The 21,889-nt window shown below is 52.1% G+C and overlaps 1 protein-coding gene across 1 annotated transcript in view; it reads left to right on the top strand.

The window, feature by feature from the left end:
- The first annotated feature begins 20,962 nt into the window (after positions 1-20,962).
- The window catches only part of c4h16orf87 (chromosome 4 C16orf87 homolog), a 42,001-nt gene continuing 41,074 nt past the window's right edge, over positions 20,963-21,889 (top strand). Inside the window, exon 1 of the mRNA XM_056278937.1 lies at positions 20,963-21,324. Coding sequence (XP_056134912.1) covers positions 21,259-21,324 — 66 coding nt within the window. The 5' untranslated portion in view covers positions 20,963-21,258. The remainder of the gene's footprint in view (positions 21,325-21,889) is intronic.

The raw sequence follows: 21,889 nt of genomic DNA on the forward strand, positions 1-21,889 counted from the left end.
TCTGGCATCTGGATTCAGCAGGTTAATTGGGATGATATTGCAACTGGCACCACAGTCTATTTGGAATTTGACCATGTCCTCACCTAGAAGCATGCCAGCATAGAGAAGCTGAGTTTTCTTCATTTTCTCAGTTTCTTTTACATCCTCTACAGTCTCTGTATGCACATCTTTCCCTGTGTCAGTCTCTACTGCATCTACAGTTTTTGTCTCAGTTTCAGTGACACAGTTGATAATATCTTCATATTCATCACTCTCAGATTCAGTTGTTATTTTACTCACATATTTCTTTTTCCTTAGTTCCGGTTTTGCTCTGCGTTTTGCTGCAAAGTGGTTCTCTCTTCCACACTTTGTGCACTTCTTCCCAAATGTTCCGCACTTTTGTTTATTTTTCTCATGCGTTTTTCCACAATATCTGCACTCCACAGTGTTGCTCGTCTGTTTCCGATACTGTGCTCCTTGCACAGCATGTACCTCTTCCACCATCGATCCCGAGATGGTTCTCACATTGTCCTTTGAGAGCTCAGCGGCTCTGCACAGCTGCAAACATGTGTCCAGTGTCAAGTTTTTCTGTCGGAGCAGTCTTTCTCTTATGATTGTGTTGTTACCTCCACGCACAATCCGATCCCGAATGAGCGAATCTCTCACTGTCCCAAAGTTGCATGTTTTGCCAACACTCAGTTCCATGACATAACGGTCTATATTTTCACTGGTGCCCTGGTTTCTTGTAAAAAAACGATAACGTTCCACAGTCTCGTTAACGCTGGGGTCGCAGTGATCATCAAACTTGTTGATAACGTCATCTAACGTCCATGCATCCTTCGGTGTGTCGCCCAGTAACGTGTCCATAAGTTCCCTGCCGCTCTCCCCGACAAGATAGCTGAACAGTTTCACCTTCAGTTTCTCATCGGCGTCAGCCATGGCCAAATACAGAGCAAACTCGTCCCTCCAGGCCTTCCATGTCTTCGAAATGTTGCTTGAGTCCAGACATAACGTTTGCGGTGGTTTTAGCCCATCCATGTCACACGGCAGTCTCACACTAGCAGCTAATGCTAACATATATACTGAATGTTGTTCAGTAACACTAACTGCTCTCCCGCTCCTAGAAAACTTTTCCGCACCAAACTTCAAACCGAGTCGTCCGCCGCTGCCACCATGTTAAAGTGTGTTGTTTCCTTCTACTAATGAGACTTTACAACTCGTTTCAACCCCACTGGGCTATAAACTTTAATAATAACTTCGGCACGTAAGGTTATACATCATGCTCGGTCCGTTATTCAAGGTGCAACAACATAAACGACCTCTGTGGAAACAAGGAACTAAACAATGGTTCCTAACAATAGTTCCTATTGTTACAGTAACGTTAACACACCAAAACAGGTCATTGGCCTGCCATTACTACGTTAACAGCTACTAGCAACACAACTTTAGCAAAACTGAACCAAGGTACTGTAGCGAAGTTGCTACCCCGTCAGAATTGTGCCAATTGTCCTGTTTTACCCATCAGGCACTGCGTGCAGATTGTCAGTTGTTATTAAATGTTTTGTAAGTGTTTTATGTGGTTTTGTGTGTTTATGTGATTACTATTTGTTGTTGTGTAATTGTAGTTGTCATTCTGTTGTGTTGTGTAACCTTGGAACTGAAACCCTGAACAATTTTGTTGTTCGAGTAGATGACCACCATGTATTGTGTCACATTTCTGTAAATTCTTGTTTCTGTGTGAGTTCAATAAAGGGGCTGCAAAGTTACCTTTGACGTTGCTTCTACGTTCGCCACACTGGTGTCAGAATTGGGATTGCAGCCATTGCCAACAAATCGAAGATGGCAACGTCAAGAAGAAGCTTCGATGTAGAGCTCCGGGAGACTGAGGACTTCATCGAGTGTCTGGAAAAATAGCTTTCCCGGGGAGAGAGCATCGCCGCTCGGAAGATGTCCCGCGGAGGAAGGGCGGACGGAGCCAGCGCCCCCCGTCCTTCAGGACCCGACACGGCCGGCCGGTTCAGCGATTCGGAGGCGGCAACTGCCGCCGAAAAGTCGCGGCCTACTCTGATTTCAACAGCCGTCATGCCGCCGCCGGCCACCACCCACCCACTACCAACAGCCGTCATTCCGCCGCCGGCCGACGCCATGTTATCGCCGGCCGCCGTTGTCTCCACCGCCGTCTCATTGTCGGCGCCGGCCGCCACCCATCCACTATCAACAGTTGCCATGCCGCCAGGCGCCACCATGTCATCGCCAGCCGCCGCCGTCTTCACCGCCGTCTCATCACCGGTGCCGGCCGCCGCCCATCCACTATCAACAGCCGCCATGTCGCCGCCGGCCGCCGCCATTACGTCACCGGTCACCGTCACCACTTCGCTGACCAACGTCACTACAACCCCAGCACCCCCTGCTAATGTGATGCTGCCATCCCCAAGCATCTTCAAGCTCCCACGGTATGCGGGCATCACAGCCCTGGAGCCATACCTAGCTGAAGTGAAACTGGTAGCAAGTCACAACCAGTGGAGCACCCAAGACACTGCTGCTCATGTTGCCCTGGCGCTCGAAGGGAATGCGCTGCAGGTATTGCTCGACCTTATGCCGTCAGAACAGCAGGATTACGAGACACTGGCCGCTGCTTTAGACCGACGCTTTGGTCAACGGGTCTCTACTGACAACATGCGAGACCGACTGGCCCGCCGGCGCCGCCAAGAGGGCGAGGCCCTGGGAACCTATGCAGCAGACGTGCACTTATTTGCACATCGTGGCTACCCCACCTTTGATCCAGCAGCTCGTGACGAGTTAGCCCTGAGTGCCTTCATCCAGGGGCTCACCCCAGAGAGGTTGAAGGAGCACCTCCGCATCACGGCACCTACAGCCTTCAAGACTGCATTGGAAGAGGCAGAGAGGGTGGAGGCTGTGATGGCCCCACACAACCAACCAAGACCCCGAGTGCGTCAGGCTGGGGTCCACGCAGATGAAGGAGACGTCGAAAGAGGGGTCGTCTGCCAGGCTTGTCCGTCACCACGCCGAAAGCAACCAGGACGACGCCAACCACCCTTCAGACCTTGGTCGCCTCGTGATCCATGCTACCGCTGTGGAGAAGCAGGGCACAAGGCCCGTGACTGCCCTGCCCCTGCACCACGACGCCGTAGCACTCCCCAGTCGGAAAACTAGAATGGGGTGGCACCGCGGGGAGACTGCTACCCAGCCAACCGACCATATCCCCATTAAGAACTCTTCCCAGATCGGCAAAGTGGGCCACACACACGGTCTCTATCTTTGTTGCTCCATTGGTGGACACCGCTGCTGGGCCCTTGTGGACACAGGGTCCACCATCTCCATTGTGCGTCCAGGGGTGCTGCCAGAGACAGAGTGGAGGCCCACCACCTGTAAAATCAGAACTGTGACTGGGGAACTAACCAGCATGCTGGGGAAGAGAGCACTGCAGGTGCGGGCAGGGAAAGTTGCAGCCACCCACGAGTTTTGGTTGGCTGAAATACAAGACCCTTGCATCATCGGGCTGGATTTGCTGACTCGCTGGGGGGCTCTGGTTGATGTGTCGGGTAATGCCATTCACCTTGGCACAGAGACCCTTGCCCTCCGGCGCCGTCCAGAGAGGAAGGTGGGACGTATCCACATCCAGCCAACTCCACCTGTCACCATGCCGCCGCCGCCGCCCCCACCTCCACTGCCAACCGAGGGGATGACGACACTGCCCAGCCTACCGACCAAAAATGACGACGACCCTCATTGAGGCTACCATTTCTCAGACACCCTCGCCGGACACTGTTGCCGCCATCCAGGAGCTGTATCAGCGGAGCAGTGAAGGGCTGGACCCTCAGCATACTCAACAGCTGAAAGATCTGCTCCAACAGTTTGCTGAGATTTTCGCTGCACGCGAAGAGGAGTGCACCCAGACCAACCTGGTGCAGCACACAATCGACACTGGTACAACCCCACCCATTAGACTGCGACCCTACCGGTTAGCGCTTGCCAAGCGTGAAGCTGCAGAGCGGATGATTCTAGAGATGGCTGCGGCCGGGGTGATAGAGCCATCCAATAGCCCTTGGGCCGCCCCTGCCATCCTGGTCAAAAAGAAAGATGACACCTGGAGGTTCTGTGTGGACTTTCGTCGGCTGAACAATGCAACTCGCAAAGACTCCTACCCCTTGCCCCGCATTGACGACGCTCTGGACCACATCGCAGGGTCACAGTGGTTCAGCTCACTTGACCTACGGAGCGGTTACTGGCAGGTGGAGCTGACACCAGAAGCCAGACCCAAGACGGCCTTCACCATCGGTCAGGGACTCTGGCAGTTTCGTGTGATGCCCTTTGGTCTCTGCAATGCCCCCGCCACGTTCGAGAGACTAATGGAGAGGGTGCTGGCTCACATTCCCCGCAACCGGTGCGTGGTTTACCTTGACGACCTTCTGGTTCATGCCGCTGACTTCGAGCTGGCCCTAGAGAACCTCCGTCAGGTCTTCCAAGCCATTCGGGGGGCGGGCCTGCGCCTGCACCCCAAGAAATGCAACCTCCTTCGACGTGAAACCAAGTTTTTGGGCCATGTGGTGGGGGCAGAGGGCGTGGCCCCTGATCCTACTAAGGCGGAGGCGGTCGAGAAATGGCCAGTTCGGCGAAACGTCAGCGAGGTGCGCAGCTTCACGGGGCTCGTCTCCTACTACCGACGTTTTGTCCGCAACTTTGCCTCCATTGCCAGTCCCCTACACCGTCTCACCGAGAAGGGACGGGAGTTCCACTGGGATGACAACTGTGCAGCGGCCTTTGCCCGGCTCCGCACCGCCTTGATAACTGCACCCATCCTGGCCCTTCCTGATCCTAAGTGCAGCTTCATCGTGGACACAGACGCCAGCAATGTGGGGCTGGGGGCCGTCCTGTCTCAGGAAGTTGCTGGGGGAGAGAGAGTGGTGGCTTACTACAGTCGTGTCTTGAGCCGCCCTGAACGCAATTACTGCGTTACAAGACGCGAGCTCCTGGCGGTGGTCGCGGCGTTCAATCATTTTCGCCCCTATCTCTATGGCCAGACCTTTCTCCTGCGGACGGATCATGCGGCCCTGGTCTGGCTGCTCAGCTTTAAGGAGCCCGAAGGCCAGGTGGCTAGGTGGATTGAGGAGCTGCAGAGCTATGACTTCAAGACCCAGCACCGAGCTGGGCGCCTGCACAGCAATGTAGATGCCCTCTCCCGTCGTCCCTGCAAGGATTGTAGACATTGTGAGCGCCAAGAGGAGCGAGACAGAGCAATCCTCCAAGTGTCCACCACGCGGGAGGTTGAGCCAGAGGAGGCGTGGCTGATGGCAATGGACAAGCAGGAGTGGCAAACAGCGCAGGATAGTGATCCCACCCTGGCCAGGGTGGGACAGTGGGTCGACGCCAAGGCACGCCCCCACTGGCAAGCTGTCTCTGCCATGTCGGTGGAGACCAAGGCCTACTTTTCCCAGTGGGCCACCTTGGCCCGGCGTGATGGACTGTTGTACCGGGTCTGGCAAGCACCGGGCCGGGGAAGAAGTGTGTGGCAGTTACTGGTGCCCAAGGACCGGCGCCAACGAGTGCTACGGGCAGCCCACGGCTCGGTGGGGGCAGGTCACTATGGGATGGCAAAGACACTGAACAAACTGCGCCAACGGTTCTACTGGGCCGGATGCAGGCATGACACTGAACTTTTTGTGCACTGTCGTGATGCCTGCACTGCCAAGAAAGGACCAACCAGACGCTCCCGCGCCCCTCTACAACAATATCAGGTGGGGGGCCCCATGGAACGGGTCGGTGTGGACTTTCTTGGCCCATTTCCCACCACAGACAACGGAAACCGGTATGTCCTTGTGGCCATGGACTATTTTACCAAATGGCCTGAGGCGTATGCGGTCCCAGACCAGAGCGCTGCCACTACAGCCAAGCGGCTGGTGTGTGAGATGTTCTGTCCGTTCGGTGCGCCCGAAGAAATACACAGCGATCAGGGGCGGAACTTCGAGGCACAGGTATTCGCTGAGGTGTGTCAACGCATGGGGGTGAGGAAGACCAGGACAACGCCCCTCCAACCCCAGAGCGGCGGACTGGTTGAGAGGTTCAATCGAACGCTCACAACACAACTCGCTATTGTCACCTCACGGCACCAGCGAGACTGGGACTGTCATCTACCCCTGGTCCTGTGGGCGTACCGGTCGGCAGTACAAGAAAGTACTGGGTGTACACCGGCCGCGCTCATGTTCGGGAGAGAACTGTGGACCCCTGTGGACTTAGCCTTTGGCACGCCCCCGGGTACTGACCTTCCCAAGATACCCGATTTCGAGTACCTGCGGGACCTCCAACAACGTCTGGCCGAGGCACATGAGTTTGCTCGGCAGCATCAGGAACAGGCAGGTGCAAAACAAAAGCGGGCATATGACACTCGTTGTCAGGGCCGCTCCTTCACCCCAGGAGCAAAGGTGTGGGTCTTCAACCCAACCCGGAAGAGAGGAGTCTCCCCCAAGCTCGCCAGCCAGTGGGTGGGGCCCTGTGAGGTGTTGGAGCAGCTTTCGGATGTTGTGTACCGGGTGAAACTGTGTGTCCGGGGGCGGGTGGTAGTTCTGCACCGGGACCGTTTGGCACCTTACCGCCCCTTGGCTGAAGAACCTGCAGATTAGTTTAGCCACACATTGTCTCACATTTCTGTAAGTTCTTGTTTCTGTGTGAGTTCAATAAAGGGGCTGCAAAGTTACCTTTGTCGTTGCTTCTACGTTCGCCACAGTACGTTAGCTTCTAAGCTAGTTCAACTCAAACTTCAACATAATTACTCTGTTGCTTGCAAACATTGTTAGTTATATATGTGTAGCCGGGTGGTAAATCTGTTAAATATGTTAAATGATTTTCCACTTAAATTTAGTATAGTTTAACTGTTAATATATGTAATTGTTACACTGTCAAGCCATGTAAAATGTCATTTGATGTATTTAAATTGTGAGGCAGATTGTGAGTGTATTTTTATAGTTTTGGTTGTCATTGCATGTTTTGACCAGTAAGTGGCAGTGGCGGACTTTTATTGTAACTCCGTGCAAGTTATCCAAGTGCATCTTGGGTATTCTTTCTTTTTTTTCTTGTGTGGAGCGCCTGAAGATTGCGGTGTGACAGTGCTCTGACTCCGTAGTAAGTAAGGACGCTACTGGAGTTGATGTTCGGTGATTTTGGGCGCGAGCCGTCGACCGCTGTTCGCCATTGCAGGCATGACAAGGTAACTGACAGAGTGAGAAGTTGCGCGATCTTCAGGAAGTTCCACATGTCTTTGTTAAACCCTGTTTAACGTACATAGTCCACTGCCGTATTTTGCACCGTATTTTGTATTTATTATTTCCCTTTTTAAAATCTTTTCTGTTAAACTTGCCACATCTGTGAACATTTATGAGCTGTTTGCTCGAAAGACACAGGAATGTATGCACTCAGTAAAACGATCTGCATTCGAAGGTTCAAACAATAAAATTAAAGCTACAAGAACCCCGGAAGTAATTGTGTCCTGTGTGGTATCTAATTCCACGGGCTACATATGCATAGGACTCAATACGTTGTTCTAAGTTAAAACGAGCGATGTAACGTTATGCTGATTAGCCTGTTAGCTGAGGCCTAACGTTAACTTACCTGTTTTGAAGTGATCACTGCAAATGCGGGCATTTTCAGTTAGCTCCTCGCTCCAGTCGCTTCCTCTGATTGCTTGCAACCAAAGACGTCTCCGGTTAGCCTTAAAAGGGGTGCGAGTTGACGGAATTCGGTAAAACTTGAGTGCTTTGTTTGTCAAAACGATTCTGGCAACCGACTGCACAACACGACACGATAATGCCGGCCGCTTCCTTGCTGCAGCCGACATGCGCAGTAGAACCTGCGTGACGTTAGAGTGATGTAGACTGATAATTCCCCCGATGAAAGGACCCAAAGGGGGTTTGTCTAATATGGGGACGTCTGAAGCCGGATTTGACGCAGAGATCTGCCGGATGTTGATCCATGGCACGTGCGACTGGTGTGATCTGTTTAACGTTAGCTAGCCACCATGGATGGCATTCAAGATCAGGAGGATATTCAACGTTTCAAATCTAAAATAGATTTAGAAAAGAATATAAATGAATTCGAAGAAAGAACTATGACTAAATTAGTTGTGTATCATAAAGACAAGGCGTTTGGTCAGGACGGTGAGTTGTGCTAACGTTAATTGTAGCTAACGTAGCTAACCTTATCCCACGTTATCGAACGATAGGCTAATGCGACCATAATCCATCGTTCAAGAAACTGTAATTTGACGATACATTTAATAACGTTAACGTTATTTATGTGAGACGAGTAACGTTATGCCTAGCTTGCCGCAAGTAATGTTAGTTAACGTAGCTAACGTGTGGCGGACACTAGGGGCTATGCCTCTCACCCAGCAGGACTGTGAGCTGGGGGCGTGGTTTACGTTCCCGGGCTCGCCGGGGCAGGGTTGTTCCTGCTGCAGTTGGTTTTTGGAGTTGAGGAATAAACATCAAACTCGCCTTGGTCTCGTGTGTTTTTCCTCATTCCTGCCACATTGGTGACCCCGAATTGAACATGTTTGGAGCGGAAGATGTGTGTGAATCCACTTCGGCCACGCCGCCCCAACTCTCACAGCTCTCGCCGTTCTCGCCGCGGCTGTGAAACTCCCAGATTTCTGGCAGAGCGACCCGGCCTCGTGGTTCCAGCATGTCGAGGCGCTGTTCTACCTGCGTGGAATCTCCGCGGACGACTCCAGATACTATCTGGTCGTCGCTGCGCTGGATCAGCAGTCCACACGCCGGGCCATGCAGCTGTTGCGCGCCCCTCCGCAACACGATAAATACGTCGCCCTCAAACATCTTCTGCTCCGAAGGTACAGCCTATCTAACGCAGAGAGGGCAGATAGAATCCTTTCCCTATCCGGTTTGGGCGACGGGACGGCTGTGGATCTCATGGACAATATGCTGTCGCTGCTAGGCTCAGACGAAGGTGGGTTCCTTTTCCCGCACGTTTTCCTGCGCCAGCTCCCGTCTCCTGTGCGCGCGGCTTTGGCTAACTCCCCGTGTCTGGCCGCTGGTGACTGCCGAGGTTTGGCTGAGGAGGCCGATCGGGTCCTACTGGCTACCAGACGGTTCTCTGTGCAGTGTGGCATCGGAGCCTCTGCAGCCGACGTCGGAGGACGCGGACCCGGCAGTGGTGGCTGGAGTGACTGCCGGAGACGGCGCGGGAGAGGCCTCTGTTTCTTCCACCAGCGGTTCGGCGGCAAGGCGAGGCGCTGCGTCCCTCCGTGCACGTTTGAGGCGGCGGGAAACTCCAGGGCCAGCGCTCAGTAGCAGCTGTGGGCGCTGGCGGACGTAGTGAGCTGTGTTTCGGTAGGCTATCTTATAAAGAATGACACAGACACGAGTTGCTCAGTGCAGCCAAGTATAATCAAAGTGTCGTAACATGTTCCTGAGCGCGGGTCATGTGTATCTAAGGTAAACTAGTGGATAGCCGATGGCATCGATCTATCTAGACCCGTAACATCCTCCTTTTCCAAGTATAAACACATACACATGAAGTTAGTGCAAAATAAAATTACTTTCATATACGAACAACCAATAACAGTGCAACAGCAGTAAATCTCTTCATATCCCATACCAGTGTAATAGCCACAGTAGCGTATGATAACATTTCTCCTCTTTTCCCCCTCTCTCCCACATGGCAACCATCAACATTATTCAGATTACATAGTGAGTTTCAGTGGAGGTTTAGACAGCCGTCCAACCCTTGTGTAAGTGTGTCCATCCGAACGCGGAGCACCAACAGGAGTAGATGGCGCCTTGGGCATGGACCTGATGGGGCTCGGCTCGAACACAGCCTGAGGGGTCTCAATGACAGTTTCTGTAGCTGGATCCCCGTCCGGTGTGTGTGCCGCAGCGGGTTCAACAGCATCGTGCGCGGCTCGTGCAGCTGGCTCAGCCACTCTGAGATCGATCCTGTTACGACGGTACAGGGAGCCATCAATGTCCACAAGATAAGACCTCGACGCAACCCTGCGGAGACAAGTTCCGACTCTCCAGCGGCCAGTGTTATCACCTGGCAGGGGCTTCATCCGTACGACTTCCCCAATTTCAAGTACCGGCAATTCACGGGCAGATCTGTCATAGAAGGATTTGGCGAGTTGCTTCCTGTGGCGCAGCTTTTCAGTGACGCCCACGACAACAGCTGGTTCCAGGAGCTTGCTTGCCGCCGGGACGGACGTCTTCAACCGGCGGGACATGAGGCGTTGTGCTGGGCTGCTGCCCATGTTTTCCGTAGGTGTATTCCTCCAGTGAAGCACGGCTTTCCAGGGGTCTTCACCATCATGCGCGGCCTTACGCAGAAGATTTTTTACAATCTTCACGGCCGACTCGGCCTTGCCATTCGCTTTCGGGTGTCTGGGAGAGGAGGTCACGTGCTCAAATTCCCACTCAGAAGCGAACCGTGTGAACTGAGCTGTGAACTGAGGGCCGTTGTCTGTAATAACCTTCTCTGGCTGACCATGTCGGGCGAACTGTGCCTTACATCGCTTGATGACTGCCTCTGCAGACATGTCGGGTAGAAGCTCAATCTCCCAAAAATCGGAATAGTGGTCGACTATTAGGAGATAGTCTTTCTGTCTGAAGCTGAATAGGTCCATGCTCAAGACCTGCCATGGCCTGGTTGGTACTTCGTGAGAGAGCATGGTCTCCTTTTGCTGATTGTGGGCGTACACATTGCAGGTCGAGCAGCTGCTTACAAAGTCCTTTATCTCTGACTGCATGTTGGGCCAGTACAATGTCTCTTGAGCGTGTCGGTAGCATGCATCACCCCCTATGTGACTTGAATGTATGCGCGTCAACATTTCTGGGCGGAGTGACTTTGGGATGATGACTTTTTGCCCCGGAACAGAACTCCGTTCTGCACACTGATTTCATCCCTGAAGGGCCAGTACTCCCTAGCGATGAGGGGCGCTTCCTCCTTTACATCTGGCCAGCCCACGAGAACAGTGTTCTTCAGTGCCTGTAAGCATTCATCTCTGTCGGTGTGTCGTCTGATCTGTTCCAGCCGCTGGTTAGTCACATTCAGGTACTCTGCCTGGTTCACGTGCTGTATGTCTTCCTGCTCTTGTTGCAGAGAGCAGATAGCGTGTCGCTGATATGCAGTCCCTCTGCCGGAGCATCCAGCCGTAGCTCTGCTGAGCGTGTCGCTTATGAACATCTCTGGGCCTGGTTTGTAGATTACCCTCAGGTCGTAGTTCTGCAGAGTCATGAGCATGCTCTGGAGTCTCTTGGGCGCATTGAGAAGTGGCTTGCTGAAAATAGAGATCAGAGGCTTATGGTCCGTCTCTGCTGTGATTGGGTCGCGGCCATATAGGTAATGGTGAAACCTCTGGCAGGCGAAGACGATACTGAGACACTCCTTCTCAATTTGTGCATAGTTTTTTTCGGTGGGGGTAACAGCCCTCGAGGCAAATGCGATGGGCTGACCTTCCTGCATGAGACAACATCCGAGACCGCTCTGGCTGGCGTCGCTCTGGATTGCGATTGGCTTAGTTACATCATAGTAGCGCAGGACGGGCATGGCTGTCGCCAGCGCCTTAAGCTCATGAACCGCCGCCTCGTGCTTAGGCAGCCAGTGTCAGGGTGTGTCCTTGTCCAACAGGCGTCGCAACGGCTCGCAGACAGTAGATAGATGAGGCATGAACTTGGCTAAATAGTTAGCGAAGCCAATGAGACGCTGCACGCCCTTGGCATCTGTTGGGTTCGGCATGTCAATAATGGCTCTCACCTTCTCTGGATCGGGCTTCAGTCCAGCAGATGAGAGAATGTGGCCATGAAACTGCACCTCAGCCACCTTGAACTTCAACTTCTTCAGGCCGAGGCGAAGCTTGACCTCGCGGCAGCGTTCCATCATCGCCGCAAGCTTGACGTCGTGGTCGTCCCCAGCCTCCTTGTCTGTGTCCCCGCAGCCGACGACCAGGATATCGTCTGCAATGGGCTCAACGCCCTTCAGACCGGCGAGGAGCTTGTGCTGCTTGCGCTGATATACCTCGGGCGCCACCGATACTCCAAATGGTAACTTGAGCCACCGCTTCCTACCCCAGGGGGTCCAGAACGTGGTCATGAGGCTACTCTCATAGTCCAGTTTGCATTGCAGGAATGCATCCCGAGCGTCCACCAACGTGAAAACTCTGGCCTTGGGCAATTTATACAAAATGTCCTCCAAGGTAGGCATGATGTAGTGAGAGCGCTTTAGGGCTTTGTTCAATGGTTTAGGGTCAATGCATATTCTCAGCTTCTCCGGTTTTTTAACAATCACCATGTTGCTGATCCAATCTGTAGGATCTGTGACAGGCGCAAGGTGGCCGTCAGCCTCGTACTTGTCCAGCTGGGCTTTGACTGCTGCTTTCATTGCGATTGGGACATTGCGAGGGGCACTCTGTACTGCAGCAACACTAGGATCAAGGTCAAAATGGACCTCCCAGGCACGGATTCCACAGGGGAGTTGAACACGTCACTGTATCTGTTGATAAGCTGTTCTTTAGTTAGGGCTCCTGGTTGTGTGTGTTCCATTTTGAGCACAACCTCTGGAATTGTGAAATGCATGAGCCCTAAGCGTTCACAGGTGGAGCCTGACAGAAGAGGATGTTGGCTGGTCCTCACTATTTTGAATGAGAGCTTGTGTGTTTGGCCTCTCACAGTACAGTCAGTCTCAAAGGTGCCCATAGAGCTCAGTGTTTCCCCCGAATACAGCTTCAGTCTGGTGTCACTCGGGCGGAGAGGTGTGTTTTGGGCCAGCCTTTTCTTGTCTTGAAAGCCCATTACATTGCAGGTGGCTCCAGAGTCCAGCTGACATTGTTGTGGCTTGTCGTGGAGTTTCAGAGTCACAAACCACTTCTTTCCTTTGGTGTGCACTGCGCCGATTGACTCAAACATGTACAGATCATCTGCATCATTACTATGCTCTGGGGGTTCTTCTGTGTATTCCACACAGTTTACCTTGCCCTCAGCATGCCCCTTTTTGCTCTTTAAGCACACTTTAGAAAAGTGATTAAGTGTCCCACATGACCTACATTGTTTCCCGAAGGCCGGGCAATGCTCTCTGCCCCTTGAATGCGAGCTGCCACAATATTTGCAATTGCCTGCATCTCCTGCTGTTCTGGATGGATTGCTCTGTTTCCATTGGTTTTGTCTGGGTTGCCTAGCAACGGCATGCACTGCCTCCGGCTGCGGTGTTGTTGCAAACTCCATTGCTCTCATACGGATGTCAGTTTGCTCTGCTGCGCGACACATGTCAATAGCTGTGACCATGTTCAAATCCTTCTCTCTCAACAGCCTGCGCCTAACGGCCTCGCTTGCAACTCCCAGGACTATCTTATCACGGATCATTTCATCTTTCAACTGTCCATACTCACAGGTTGCTGCCCTCTCTCTCAGTCTCGTCACAAAGGTATCAAACGATTCTCCTTCCTCCTGCTTGCAACTCCCGAAAATGTACCTCTCGTATATTGTGTTTTTTTGCTGGCTTGAAGTATTTCACCAACTCTCTCAGTATGGCGTCAGGATCCCCTTGATCATCTTCTGAGAGGTTCAGATTGTGGCGGTAAATATGCCTGCATTCACTTCCCATCACACTCCTTAGAGTAGCCGCTTGTATTTTCTTGTCCTTGCCAAGTATGCCCGTGACGAGGACGTAGTCTTCATATTCGGCCCGAAAAATGTCCCAATTGACACTCCAATCGCCTGTGAAGCTCATCGGGGACGGTGGTGGAATATTCACGTTAGCTGCCATTGCATGTGATGCTATCGGCGCCGGTAATGCTAGCGTTAGCTCCTCTGTGACAACGTCTTCAGCAGAAGTACTTTGCTCTGAATCGGAATCCTCCGACATGTGACCTACTCAGGCCTACAAACTTAAACATGCGAGCTAGTAAAATAAGAAATAAGTTCTCCGACTTCTGGCACCATGTTTCGGTAGGCTATCTTATAAAGAATGACACACACACGAGTTGCTCAGTGCAGCCAAGTATAATCAAAGTGTCGTAACATGTTCCTGAGCGCGGGTCATGTGTATCTAAGGTAAACTAGTGGATAGCCGATGGCATCGATCTATCTAGACCCGTAACAAGCTGCTCTTCATTAAGGACACGATGTCAGGAAGACGGTTTCTGGTGGACTCAGGCTCGCAAAAGAGCCTACTCCCTCCTGCTAAGACAGACAGGTCGGCCGAAGGTGGCGGCCCACAGTTACGTGCGGCTAACGGTTCGTCCATTGCGACGTTTGGCACAAGGTTGGTGACTGTTTGCTTCCACGGGCGCCATTTTGAGTGGGACTTTGTAGTGGCCGCCATTACTGTTCCTATTATCGGCGCGGATTTTCTGTGCGCTAATGGTCTGCTGGTTGATGTTGCAAACCGCCGTTTAATTAATGCTGTGTCTTTCGCCACTGTTCCGTGCGAGACAGGGGGAGCCGGGCCGTTAACACACGCTAACTTTTTAGCATTAGGTGATGTTTTTCAGCGCTTGCTGGCGGATTTTCCATCGGTGACTATGTTATGTCTGCACACATCGACAGTGCTGCATTTGATTTGGTGCTGTTCTATTGTGCTGGGATCGATTGGTGATGCCTGCGGGCTCTGGGTTGTTTGATCGGGTCTGCCTTTGATGCTGTGTCAGTCTAAATAAAGAATGCCACGGAGAGGTTGTGTCGAGCGACAGCGCTGTGTCCTGACGTGATTTCTAAATACAATATTGGCGACGAGGATGGCTGATATCTCTCTCCCACCACCTGCCCCCTTCCTGGCATTACCTGGCGAGCCTCCGGTACCATGGACTCGCTGGCTACATAGTTTTGAAAATTACATCATCGCCTCAGGGCTCGACGACGTGAGCCAGCCTAGGAAGACGGCTCTGTTGCCACACTGCTTGGGAGCAGAGGGTCATCGTGTGCTCGGGACTCTGGGGAACGTCACAAGCTTTGACGAAGCTGTGAGACTTATGAGCACCCATTTCGCTGCTCCACAGAGTGCCCTCCTTCGGCGATTTATATTCTGTCAGCGACACCAACTGCCTGGTGAGTCTGTGCGGCAGTACGTAGCTAATTTGCGAGGGCTAGCTAGCTCATGCAAGTTTGGCGCGCTTCAGGACGAGATGGTTCGCGACCAGCTAATCGAACACACCAACAACGCAAAGGTGCGTGAGACTCTCCTGCTGGAAAACGACGATCTGCTGCTGTCCAGAGCAATTACCATCACACTACAGGTTGAGGGAGCAGCTGAGTGTGCTGCTATGCTAAATACACAGCAAGTGGCCACCTCCAGTCAAGCTGCCAACGACTCCTCCCTCTACTCACGTCTGCCCCTCGGGACGCAACCCAGCCAGAGGAGGCGGGCGCCGACTCCACTGGGGACGTCTTGCAACTGCAACGACGGCGTTCTCGGCCCCGCCCTCAACAGTCCTGTGGTAACTGTGGATCTCGGTCTCATGTTTCAAGGGCTCAGAACTGCCCTGCCCGTGGCCAGACATGCCGTAGCTGCGGTAAGCAAAATCACTTTGCCAACGTCTGTCGATCTTCCCCGGCTGGGTCAGAGGGCCACACCCCCCAGTCTTCAACCGCCGTCATTCACAAGGTGAGCTCTGGGCCAGTGTCATTCAAATCATGCACAGTCAACATTAATTATGTGTGCATCCCCCTGCTGTTGGACACCGGTGCAGGTGTGTCTCTCCTGAATGTTGATACCTACAGTCAATTTTTCGGTTCACTGCCACTGTCCGCACCCTCAGCTGTCCTCTGTGGGTATGGTGACTCCAAATTCGATCTGGTTGGCTCTCTCCAAGTGACTGTGCGCTATGGAACCAAGCTGGTGCCCAATGCAGTTTTTCATGTGGCACGCCGTGGGGCCAACCTGATGGGCGTGGACCTGTTCTCCGCTCTGGGGTTCTCCCTCTTAGACACAAGGGGGGCAGCAATCCTGACTGTTGCCACACCTTGGCAGCAGAAGTGGCCATCGCTGTTTATGGGGCTTGGCTGCCTCTCCGCCTTCGCCCATCAACCTCTCCTCAACCCTGCTGTGAAATCTGTCATCCAACCACTGCGCCGCATCCCGTTGGCTCTCCGTGATGGGGTCTCCGCCGAGCTGCAACAACTGCTGGAAGCTGGCATCATTGAACCGGTGGACGCGTCACCTTGGGTCTCAAACCTCGTGGTGGCTAAGAAGAAGTCGGGGGGCCTGCGTGTCTGCGTCGATCTACGTGCAGTAAATAAAGCAGTGGTCCCTGATAAGTATCCACTGCCCACCTCAGAAGAACTCACTGCTCAGTTCTATGGCTCTGAGGTGTTCTCCAAGCTCGACCTCAGACAGGGGTACTTACAGGTGCCCCTCCACCCCAGCAGCCGAAACCTCACAGCCTTTGTGACACATGCAGGAGTGTTTCGCTACACCAGGATGCCTTTCGGTCTCAGCTCCGCCCCTAGCTGCTTCCAGAAAATCATGGTCTCCGTGCTGGCTGGCATACTGGGCGTGGCCATTTATCTGGACGATATAGTGGTACACGGGCCCACCAGTGAAATCCACCACAAGCGCCTCAACATGGTCTTCGCAGCCCTGTCCAAGCACAACCTAACTCTCAATGCTGAGAAATGTGTCCTCTCTGTGCGAGCCATCGAGTTCGTGGGATTACGGCTGTCAGCGAGCGGTGTAACTCCACTACAATCCAACGTGGATGCCAATCAGGCCATCCCTGAGCCCAGCTCGGCCGCCCAGGTCGCCTCCTTCCTGGGTAAGACAAGTTACTACCTGAGGTTTCTTCCCCAGTACTCTGCGACCACAGCCCCCCTGCGCCAGCTGCTGCGTAAGGACGAGCCATGGGTGTGGTCAAAGGCATGCAGTGACGCTGTGCGTGATCTCAAGACTCAACTGACTTCACCACCAGTGTTGGCTCACTTCGACATCTCCAGCTCCACCTTTGTGACCTGTGACGCATCAGCCACAGTGATAGGGGCTGTGCTGTCTCAAACCCAGAACGGTGTGGAGAAGCCCATCGCCTTCGTCTCCCGTGCCCTCAACCTGACGGAGCAGCGGTACTCCGTGGGTGAGCGTGAGGCGTTAGCCTGTATCTGGGCTTGTGAAAGGTGGCACCTCTACCTCTATGGCCGCTCCTTCACCCTCAGGACAGATCACCAGGCCCTGACAGCGCTGCTGTCCACATCTGGGACAGGCCACAAACCCCTGAGGCTGCACCGCTGGTCTGACCGCCTCCGCCAGTACAACTTCAGCCTGCAGTTCACCCCAGGCAGAGACAATGTTGTCGCCGACCTGCTCTCTCGCTCTGTCTCCACCCCAGCTCCACAGACGGACACTGACTGTGTGGAAAAGGACATTGTCCAAATGCTACACACACCCCTCCAGGCCACTGTCTCTCTGCAGGAGCTGAGGGCAGCCTCCGAACAGGACCCTGTCCTCTCCCAGCTCCGCACCTACATCCAGAATGGCTGGCCTCACAAGGTCCCAGAGGAGCTGGCTGCATTCGCCCGAGTCAGACAGGAGCTCTCCTGCTGGAACGACACCTGCGTGGCACGTGGGTTTTGCACAGTGGTCCCAGCTGCTCTCCGTGCACGTGTTTTGAATACGACGCATGAAGGCCACCTGGGCATTGTGAAACTGAAACAGCGCTGCCGAGACCTGGTGTGGTGGCCGGGGATAGACAGAGATATTGAAGCTCTGGTGAAGGACTGTTCTGCCTGCCTTGTGAGTGGCAAGACTGGCCACCAGGCTCCCCCACCCCTGCAACCTCTCGCCTGGCCCTCTCAGCCCTGGGAACACCTGCAGTTGGACATTTGTGGTGAGATCCATGGAGTTCCCCACCACCAACGCTTCATGGTGGTTGCCTACGATCTACACTCAAAATGGCCTGAACTCACCACTTCCGGCACCGTGACCTCACAGATCATCATCGACTTCCTGGACTCTCTTTTCTCTCGCTGGGGCCTCCCAAAGACCATCACCACTGACAACGGCCCTCAGCTGGTCTCTGCTGAGTTCACTGCTTATCTCGAAAGCAAGGGCATCCATCATATACACACTGCGTACTACCACCCCCAGGCCAATGGCGGCGTTGAACGTTTTCACCAGTCACTGAAGAATGGCCTCAGAGCACACATGGCCCAAGGGTGCTCTTTCACGCAGGCCATCCGTCACACTCTGCTGCACTATCGGGCCACACAGCACTCGACCACAGGCGTCTCCCCAGCCTCTCTCATGCTAGGCCGGGAACTGTGCATGCCCCTTGACAGAGTCCGCCCCTCCACACCTCAGGCACCTTCCCTCTGGGGTCAGAGCCTCAGTCACTCGTCAGCAGACGCGGATGAAGCAACGGTTTGACCAGTCAAAACGAACCAGGGTGCCAGACAACAATGTGTCAGACTGGGTCAGGGTCCGCAGGCCCCACAGGGACAATAAAATGGCTTCATACTGGTCCTCTCCTCTCCAAGTCACCCGTCAGCTGGGCCCAGCCACTTACCTCCTCAGCGATGGCACTCGGTGGCACTCCAGTCGTCTACGGAAGGTGTCAGCTCCGCCACACACAGCTGTTGACACAACCTTAGCCATTCCCTCAGTATGGCGAGACGCCCCGGGGCTTCATGCAACTCCTACATGGGCCCCAGACATTCCCGGGCCTCAGCTTCCCCTGCCTTCTCCCTCCCCACCTCGGCCTGCCCAGCCTCAGGCCGCCCCGCGACCTGTTCACACACGTTAACGCCCTGGCCACCTAGAGGACTTTGTGTCAACCTTTCATGTTTGAAATCCTGCCGGGGCGGGGGGGGGGATGTTATGTCTGCATACATCGACAGTGCTGCATTTGATTTGGTGATGTTCTATTGTGCTGGGATCGATTGGTGATGCCTGCGGGCTCTGGGTTGATTGATCGGGTCTGCCTGTGATGCCGTGTCAGTCTAAATAAAGAATGCAACGTAGCGGTTGTGTCGAGCGACAGCGCTGTGTCCTGACGTGATTTCTAAATACAATACTGTCATTAACCCCTGTGGCAGTGTTTGTTTTTCTTCCCTGCATTAAATCGCTCTCCGGGTTATCCCGGTGCTCTGTTGTCTCTCTGTCCTTTTAGGTTTTGCTACACTGGCCTCTGCTCTTTATTCGTGAAACGTAACAAATAAGGTGATAAGTAAGCAAGTAAAACTTTAACCGTCCATTCTGTAGGGTCAAGTAAAGAACGGAACAGAATGAAACAGAGGTGAGAAGTAGGGGTTTGGGGTTAAGGCTCATACAAACTGATTTTGAATATTTTAATGTATGATGTATTACCATGTGAGCAGGTAGCTAGCTTGCAAGCAAGCATTGAATACAACTTTAGCTAATAGTCACATTTAGTTCATCTAGTTCTTCCAGTAATTGCAATAACATTGACCAGTGGCACGTTAAAATAAGGTTGTTAGCTAGATAACATTTACGATAGCTCATCTGGTGTAATATATTTATGTATTACTATGTTAATACTATTATAGGACAGATTATGAATAATGTACCTTATGGATACTCCAGAGCCAGGGCCCTCTTCAAGCAAGGCAGTCAGAGAAGACAGCAGAGGTAAAGAGGCAGAGGCAGAAGAAGAGGCAAAGGACAGTGACAACAGCACAGATGAGGAGGAAGAGGTTCCATGATGAGACCTCCGAAAAAACAGGTCAGGAGGACAGGCCAGAAACAACATGTCATAACACTGTGTTTTTCACTGCCATGGTACAAACAATAAGTGACTTGGACACTCGATTCCAAACCACAGCAAATATTGTCGAAGAATCTGCGGCCATACTTAAAGTTGGGCAGTTGAGTGACAGTAATATTGCTTCTGTGTGGCAGCCACTGATAATGAAGTACACAAAGGACCTCATACCTCGGTTTGAGAGTGAAATCAGGCATCTTAATGCAACATTTTCTGACACTTTCCCCTCTGACTGTACCTCTCTTGCACTCCTGAATGCAATCTATAAAATGCAATTCCAGAGCATTTTTGGGGGGTTTTGCATTGCTCTTAGGATTTTTTTTGCACTCTCCTGGTTACCGTTGCCGGCGAAGAAAGGGTATTTAGCAAACTGAAACTGATCAAGAGCTATCCGAGATCAACAATGTCTCAGGAGATGTGGAACAACCTTGCAATACTGTCAGTCGAAAGCAAGTTGGCTTTATCACTTAACTTCAGGGATTTAATTCACGATTTTACTCGCAAGAAGGCGCGACGTTTGGCTTTTGGCATTTAAGTCATGGGCGGGGAGAATAAAGTTTAGTTTCACAGCTATAGGCCTACAGTAACAACTGCCCCGGCGTTGTTACATTGTAATAGCCTACGTCTTGCCCGTTGCTGATTACATTGTAAACTAGAAATAAACTAGGCCAGGAATAGACGATTTCGGAGAACGTAAAGTAGGCTAAAGCTTTATAAGTCAAACGTATTTCCTCACCTTTGACACTTTGGATTAGTATTTCCAAGACCATGCAGTCAAGAGCTGTATGGTAAACCAACAGCCATGGACTCTACATAGTTTTATAGTAGTGCTTCTGTTATTTAGATAAAAAATACCACCCCATTGAATTTATATTTTTACTTTTTGTATGATTGTACTTTTTGTCTTTGTGCTCAAATCTTCATTTAATTTAATAAGTTGATCAATGTTGAGGTTTCTTTTTTTTACTGGATTGTTAATTACTGTATTTACTGTATTTTATTAAATTTACAAAAGATAGCCTTCAGTGGATTTCTTGCAGTGCATCAATCGATGCACTGCAGCTATCGATGAAATAGTTCTTCAACCAACATCAAATTCAACTGGGTTTTCTAGGTTGATGGGTGAATTAGGTGGGTGGGTGGGTGGGGGGGGCAATATTATATTCTTTCATGGGGACCAGAATCTCTAGCGGCGCCCCTGCATACAACTGTTTGGCAGGGTTAGTTTACCAACTGCGCATGCGCAGTAGAGGACAGCCCCGAGCGTTATCGGGACAGAATGTCAACAGCGTTTAGCGAGGAGTCTACTACAGCTCTGTTGAACAATGCCTGATGTCACATAATAATAGTAATCGTACTAATCATAATCATTACGGCCAGTGTCTCGGTAGCTGAAGAGTAGCTGAAGCTGACGTGAGGAAGCGCAGGATGTTGGTTTGTCTTTGAGCTCGGACTGCTGCTTTCCATGTATTACAAAGAGAAGTTGTGCCGCCGAGCTGTCGGGCCGCTGAGGAAGTCTGTCCACCTACCGACGAGTCGCTGACAGAACAAAGACTATGTCGGCAACTAAAACAAAGAAAGTGAAAATGGCTACCAAATCCTGCCCCGACTGCGACCAACAGGTGAGGAAACAGAAAGACGCTGTGTTGTGTGCGGTGAGCGACTCACGGTAGTCCAGCTTGATTTGTTTCTAACAATATGGCTGCATTAATACACGGAGCGCTGCGCTCCGTGAGACTCTCCGCCAGCCGGGAGTCGCGGACGATCCCGTCCCCTCACCCCGTTTAGCTTTAATATCAGTACACTCACGCTAACTGCATGACGGGATTTACGTGTTTCTACCCACAGTAGGTGACTGATGCAGGGTGACGGTGTTTCCATGGTTCTTATTTAACGTGGTCCTGCCCTGGCAGTGTCGCTGTGCTAGTCTTCCATCATCCACACACAATGATTGTTATGGAGTCAGAGTCAACAACTGTTCCCTCACACCTAATTTACGGCAATCTCATCCTAGGCCTGTGTAAGAAATTAATTATATATGAAAATTAATATGAATATTCCCTAATATGAAATTAAAACGAATTAATTTTCTGTCTTTATTTACTAACTCGAAGAAACGTCATAACGTGTGTTAGTGAAACGTCAAGATCACGTTTTTTGTTTTTGTTTCTTTAATTTCCTTTGGTT

Source organism: Lampris incognitus, chromosome 4 (assembly GCF_029633865.1).
Source record: "Lampris incognitus isolate fLamInc1 chromosome 4, fLamInc1.hap2, whole genome shotgun sequence".
NCBI classification, from domain to species: Eukaryota; Metazoa; Chordata; class Actinopteri; order Lampriformes; family Lampridae; genus Lampris; species Lampris incognitus.